This window comes from Danio aesculapii, chromosome 10 (assembly GCF_903798145.1).
Source record: "Danio aesculapii chromosome 10, fDanAes4.1, whole genome shotgun sequence".
In the NCBI taxonomy this organism is placed as follows: domain Eukaryota; kingdom Metazoa; phylum Chordata; class Actinopteri; order Cypriniformes; family Danionidae; genus Danio; species Danio aesculapii.
Window position 1 is genome coordinate 1884609 of NC_079444.1, and position 7500 is coordinate 1892108.

The following is a 7500-nucleotide window of genomic DNA, read 5'->3' on the forward strand; positions in this document are numbered from 1 at the left end:
GCCCTCCAGGACCGAGATTGGTGACCATTGATCAAGTATGTACAACCTGATTATATCTATTTACAAATGGATTCCCTTCATATAACTTCTTGTATCTACATTCATCCCACTGCAGCTGCCATTTCTCATTAACATACAGATGACAAGAGCTATTTAGTTTATTCTTTAGACACGCACTGATAACTAGTTCACCACACAACCAGCAACGTGAGATAACAAAATCCAAATGGTTAGTTTTGGTTTCATGTGTACTTTAAGGTTAGATAAGGCCTGGCGGTCTAAAACTAGACGATTCAGTTTCATGTTTCAGTTTCAGGACGTCGGCCCACCTGTGCGCGCTTCTCCATGTCCTGACACGTGCCCAGCTGATCCTCCATTGCGGCTCTGATCTGCCGGGCCTCGTATTCTAGCTGCCTGCGAGTCATATCAGTCTGCAGAGAAAACTACAACACACGCATGCAGGAGATCTGATCAGGCCGGCCATGATAAACAATGAACTGCAAACTGTAGAGCTGCACGATATTGAACAAAGCTGACGTTACAATATTTCATTTTTGTGTGTGATATGAGTACAATTTCACCAGATGACTAGAATATCTCTATTTGGAAAGTATTTATTATTTTGATGTTGATTGGTATGGTTCTGTAAGGTTTTGCATCTGCAGAAAAATATATGATACACTAGTCTAGCATAGATAAATGCCAAAATACTTATCAAATAAGCAGTGTTGCATTGTTTTCTGAGGAGTCTATACAGTCTATACTATACAGTAAGTGAATAGATGTCATTTAAAATAATACTGTCTTCGTTTTATAAATAATTGATTAAAATTGATAGTTATTAAAGTGTTACAAATGGTACAATTTCTTAAATCTGGATGCTTTTAAAATCCTCAATCATTCACAGGCCTCAAAAATACATACAAACGATAAATGATAATCCAGACCTGACACTGCATGTCCTGCAATGTGACCATCGCGAATGATCACACTGCGATATCGATGTGCTCGTACTCTTACTTACGTTCTCCGTCAGCGGCAGACTGTCGATCCTTTTAGTGAGGTTTTGCAGCTGGGCATAATACCAGTCCTTTTCTTTTTCTTCCTTCTCAAGTTCTGCCACCAACAGAGACCTGAGAGAAAGCAAAGTCACGAGCACAATGAAGTTTGATTTGACCTTAGACTGTCTGAATTCAAGTTGGTATTAATCAAATTCATCTTTATTTCTCTAGCGCTTTTACAATGTAGATCGTGTCAAAGCAGCTTAACATAGACGTTAGAGTAAATTGAATTCAGAATCCAGAAGAAATTCTACATCTTGATTCATTTATTTTCCTTTAGCTTGGTCCCTTATTTATCAGGGGTCGCTAAAGCAGAATGAACTGCCAAGGCCTCTGCCATTATTCATTAAATCTTTGTTGATATTATTATAAATATTTTTTTAAGAGGCCACCAAAATATCGTAAAATATAATTACTTCCAGTGATTCAAGGCGTCATTACTCGAGTCTTTAGTGTCATATGATTCTCAGAAATCACACCGATGTGCTGATTTGATGATCAAGAAACATTTACTACTAGTGTTAAAAACAGTTTGCATGGTCTGTGCCAATAGCCTAGTGGTTAAGAGCACTGGCATATAAAACAAAAATATATTATACATTATTTAATTTTGAAACGTCAAAACTATTTATTTGAACTACAGTTTATGACATTATATATATATCTTTTTACATTATAAATTACATTATACTGTCACTTTTGATCTTCCTTGTTGAATAGGAGTATTAACTTCTGTCAAATGACCCCAAACTTTAAAGAGTAGTGTACCATTAGTATCCATTAATAACATAATATAATAAAATAAAACATAATATAATAAAACATAATAAAATAAAATAAAATAAAATATAATAAAATATAATAAAACATAATAAAATAAAATAAAATAAAATAAAATAAAATAAAATATAATATAATATAATAAAATATAATAAAACATAATAAAATAAAATAAAATAAAATAAAATAAAATAAAACAAAACATAATAAAATAAAATAAAATAAAATAAAATAAAAAATAAAATATAATATAATAAAACATAATAACATAAAATAAAATAAAATAAAATAAAAAATAAAATAAAAAATAAAATATAATATAATAAAACATAATAAAATAAAATAAAATATAATAAACATAATATAATATAATGAAATAAAATAAAATAAAATAAAATAAAATAAAATAAAATAAAACATAATAAAATAAAATAAAATAAAATAAAAAATATAATATAATAAAACATAATAAAATAAAATATAATATAATAAAACATAATATAATATAATGAAATAAAATAAAACATATAAAGGAATTAATTCACTGTATAAATAGAAATTGTGTTATTAATTGCTCATCCTCATGATGAAGGTTTTCAGAGTGAGAAAACATGTCAAGTGTATCATAAGTTTTCTGGCATGTTTAATTCAAGTGTGTTAAATTTTTAGCTGTCCAGTCAAATAATAAAAGTGATTCATCACACTGGGACAGTAGATCAAGCCTAGCATGTGGCATTTTGGGATGGGGATTCATGCTGAATCAGACTGATTATTTCTGGAAGATTTTACCTATTTTTCCAGAGTTTGATGGTTCAGTGTTTGAAAATCAGAAAATTAAACTTAGTATAGTAATTTTTCAGTATATATAAAACTGTACAGTAACATGTTATAGTAATATTAATTACTTTTATTATTTGTTTACTTTTTATTTAACAACAACAACACCACCAAAATCAATAAATTCATAAATAAGTAATAATAAGCCCATTACATAATGCAATATAATGATTATTATATAATTTAATGTAATATTATAATCATTATTAATATTTTCTAGTAAAATTACAGCTTGAAATTGTAGCAAATCAAACCTATACATTGATTTATTATTTATTTGTTGTTTTTAAAGATTATTAATCTGCTTTCTAATACTGCCTGTAGTAAACATGCACCCTGACTTGACGCAGAAGTGAGGATATTGACAACCAAAGCCATTTTTTGCCACACTAAAGTGTTCTTGTAGCTTTGTAAAATCACAGATGAACTAATGAAGTCACACTGAATGCTTTGACTATATTTTTGTATTCAGTTCTGGATCATTGCGGTCTATGGAGGATGAAGGAGCTCTCAGATTTCATTTAAAATATCTTCATTTGTGTCCTGAAGATGAATGAAGGTCTAATTGAAACACTATAAGAGTAATTTCAATTTTTTGGGTGAACTAACCCTTTAAAAGACAGAATATAAACTATTCAAACCCTTTTTGGGTCGACAGAATGGTCACAAATCCCTCCACAAGCTTTAGAGGAAACCTTTTAGTAAACCTTCTTACAGGAGGTTATCTCTATTAGCCATATGACCCGTCCATCTGATGCACTCAATCTGGGTATATACAGGAATCGGAGACTGAAATTCAATACATTTTCAATACCTTTAAGACTTCTTGCATACATTAAGACCTTATCGAAACTTTAGGTTTCAACCGATAACACTAACAACATTAGAGAATATTTACTTAATACTGGTTGTAAGAAAGCGACGAGTCTTCGCTTGTTATAACTCCTTATGATTACAATATAATTCAGAAAGGTGGAAAACAAAGAAAGAGAATAATTTACCCATATGAAAGGTTCACAAGAAAGAAATAATAATTAATAATAATTAATAATTTTGACTTCAACTGTCTATCCCCTTTAATATTGTTTAAGAGCTTTGACGATGTGTTGCTCACCGCTCTTTCTCCAGCTCCTCCAGGTATCCAGCGCTGTCTCTGCCCCCGCTGGACGCCCCTCTCCTGGGGCAGGAGCTGACGGGGCTGGGGCTGGGGCTGCTGTCTGCTGAGCCCTGCAGAGACGCTTTAGACCTCAGCTTCACCCCGGAGAAACCGCTAGGGTCGAGACTCATTTCTGCAGGACGCAATGAGACTTCATATTAATGGATTATCCTTTTATGAAAAACATGTCAATACACAAATCAAAAACAAGACATATTGCAGAAAACAGGGTACATAACAAGAGCTGGAGTAACAGGTAAATAGTAAAACTTATAAATATTAAAATAATAATAAATAAATAACCCAACTGAAGTAGGCATAATAATAATAATAATAATAATAATAATAATAATAATAATAATAACAAATAACAGCAAAGGAGAGAGAAACAATATAAATCAATAGAAAATACAAAGATTGGAGGTGTTTCATAAGTCAGTATAGCGTCTAGGTAACACTTTACAGTAAGGTTGTATAAGTTAATGAATTTACTAACATGAACAAACAATCAACAATGAATGTATTACAGTATATCTTCATGTTAGTTAACTTTAAGGAATGAAAATACAGTCTGTTCTGGTTAATTAATTTATTTACTTTTCCTATTTTCTTGTCTTTTGCTTGAATTCGCCCTATTATACCTCCTGCAACCTTTTTATTTCATTTATATATTTTTTCTCTCTCATTTTATTATTATTAATAATAAATGCAATTAATTAATAATAATAACTACTACAACCACCCACCACTATTAAAGTAAGGCTATGTATTTATTATTCTTTTATTGTTTATTTATTCATTCATTTACTTTTCCTATTTTCTTGTCTTTTGCTTGTATTCGCCCCATTATACCTCCTGCAACCTTTTTATTTCATTTATAGATGTTTTTCTCTTTCTTATTTTATTATTATTATTAATAATAATAATAAATGAATTAATAATAATAACTACTACAACCACCCACCACTATTAAAGTAAGGCTATGTATTTATTATATTATTGTTTATTTATTCATTCATTTACTTTTCCTATTTTCTTGTCTTTTGCTTGTATTCGCCCTATTATACCTCCTGCAACCTTTTTATTTCATTTATATATTTTTTTCTCTCTCATTTTATTATTGTTATTATTATTATTAATAATAATAATAAATGTAAAAATAAATGAATTAATAATAATAACTACTACAACCACCCACCACTATTAAAGGTTACATATTTATTATTCTTTTATTGTTTATTTATTCATTCATTTACTTTTCCTATTTTCTTGTCTTTCGTTTGTATTCGACCCACACTGTAAAATCTAAAAAGTTAAGGTAACTCAAACCATTTGAGGAAATCGATTACAACAAACCATTTAAGTTCAAAAACTCATCCTAATGAGTACTGTGAACTTGATCCATTTGAGTAAACGAAGCAATTTGAGCACAGCAAAACCCGATAAATGAAGAGAACTCAAACCAACTGAGTACTGTAAAACCAATAAGTAAAGCCAACTCAAACCGTTTGAGGAAACCAATTGCAACAAACAATTCGAGTTAAAAAACTAATCTATACGAGTACTGTGTACTTACTCCATTTAAGTTGAAGTAATGAGGTATTTAATTAACTCATCACCTTCAACACAGAGTTCAATACTCTTTTAAATGAGCAGAATTAACTTTCTGTAAATTTTGAGTTAACTACACTCATTTCATTTGATAAAGTTGACTGTTGGCTTTTACAGCGCATTATACCTCCTCCAAGCTTTTTATTTCATTTATTTATATATTTTTCTCTTGCTCATTTTATTATTAATAATAATAAATATAAAAATAACTGAATAATAATATCTATTACGTCCAGCACTACTACTAAAGTTAGGTTATTCACTGCTGTTTCATTACTTATTTTAAAAAATGTCATTTATTTTTCCTGTTGCAAAGGTTTAAAAGAAAATGTGGACAGTCTTTCACCATGTCTGCATGTTCAAGCACGCATGTTTTCTTTTTTTATTAGCCAAAAAACAACAACATGCATTGTTCACATGAATCCTGAACAAGCCAACAGCTTCTCACCTTTAATTCTCTCTAAAAACTCAATCTGTCCCTGCGAATCTTTGGAGTCCTCGTCAATGCTTCCTTGCAGCTGCTTCAAAACCTCCTGAAACAGAAAAAAAAAACATTATTGTTTTCTCCATCAATGATCTGTGTGTGCAAGAGCGTCAGCAGCCATCTTCAGATAGCATTACATGATGCACGGAAGGTACCAGAAGAAAAAGAGAGATTATTTCCAGCTCCCACCACATGTAAGAAGACTTCTTCAGCCGGTGGCTAAATGTGCGCTGATAAAGAGGAGAAAACTTCCATCAAAGAGAGCTGAAGTGCTTTGAAGACGCGTGTGTCGGAGAAAAAAACAGCTTTGAAGCTCTAAAGATGCACCTGCTGCTTCTTTAGTGGTGTGTTCATGCCAGATCCGGCAATGATAACGCATCAAAAACAGCCTGATTTCTGCTTCAGAATCAGCTGCTCAGAGCTTTACAGATGAAAAACCACAGACTGATGCGGTGTAAAAATCATGTAGCAGCTTTGGTGTTTGCGAATGTAATCATGTATATTTATGCTGTTGAGTATACTGATATTATAGGTTCACTTTTAGGGCTGAGTGAATATGCCATATTTGATGTTGTTGTTGTTGAGTATTGAGTGTGCATTTATACATAACTATACACAGTATTCACATACAGCAGGGAAAATAAGTATTGAACATGTCAAAAATAAAACAAGCAAAGCTAAATCTGAGGAATGAGTTGTGTATCAATGGTGCTGAACTATTGAAATGTCTTTCATACTTTATCTAAAAGGCTTTTTTGATGATGGCAGCTTAAAGATGCCTCTCATATGTAGAATGAAGCCTCATGCATTACTAAGGTGCGAGTTATTTACAGGATTCAACAGAGTGTCAAAATCTTGATGGTTCTTTGGGTCTCGTCTATCAAAGCTGAGCTTTATTTTGTATTTTCTATTGGATTCGGCTCAGGTGATTGGCTGGGCCATTCTACAGCTTGATATTCTTTCTCTGAAAGCATCTGAGAGTCTCCTTGGCTGTGTTTTGGATCATTGTCTTGCTGAAATGTCCACCCTGGTTTCATCTTCATCCTCCTGCTAATGTAGATGTTGGACTGAAGCAGCTGATATCATTCACACTGAGGAAGGGCAGAGGGTTGCTGAAGAACTACTGAGAGATTTCAGCTGCTGTCTGGGCTCCCACTGCCTTTCTACACCTCCCTTTCTTCATGTGTTCAATACTTTTCCCTGCATCGTTTCATTTTAGAACTTCATTTGTAAACTAATTAGATTTGTTTTCTTTGCACATATGGATTTCTTTGGTTGTTACCAACATCTGGGAAACATTTCAAGTCAACAGCACCTTGAAAATGGTGATGTGTTCAATACTTATTTTCCCCACTGTTTTATGTAAATACAAACTTTTATCTTGTATGCGATTAATCGTTTGACAGCACTAGATTAAACGTAAATGCAAATTGACAATGAGGTATCTTGAAGTTTTATCAAAATGAATATTAAAGGGATAGATTCTTTAGGAAAGTACTCATTAACTCGGCCTCAAGTGGTTTTGAACTTTTCTGATGCCAGTTTCTGACATACATTTATTGTATTAGTGT

The 7500-nt window shown here is 31.6% G+C and overlaps 1 protein-coding gene across 3 annotated transcripts in view; it reads right to left on the reverse strand.

The window, feature by feature from the left end:
- apc (APC regulator of WNT signaling pathway) overlaps positions 1-7500 on the reverse strand; it is a 75930-nt gene that overhangs the window by 22680 nt on the left and 45750 nt on the right. For all 3 annotated transcript variants that reach the window (XM_056467276.1, XM_056467277.1, XM_056467279.1), the window contains 4 exons: positions 5894-5978; positions 3793-3967; positions 1025-1133; positions 330-443 (listed from right to left, as the gene is read on the reverse strand). In XM_056467276.1, the coding sequence (XP_056323251.1) occupies positions 330-443; positions 1025-1133; positions 3793-3967; positions 5894-5978 (483 nt within the window). The remainder of the gene's footprint in view (positions 1-329; positions 444-1024; positions 1134-3792; positions 3968-5893; positions 5979-7500) is intronic.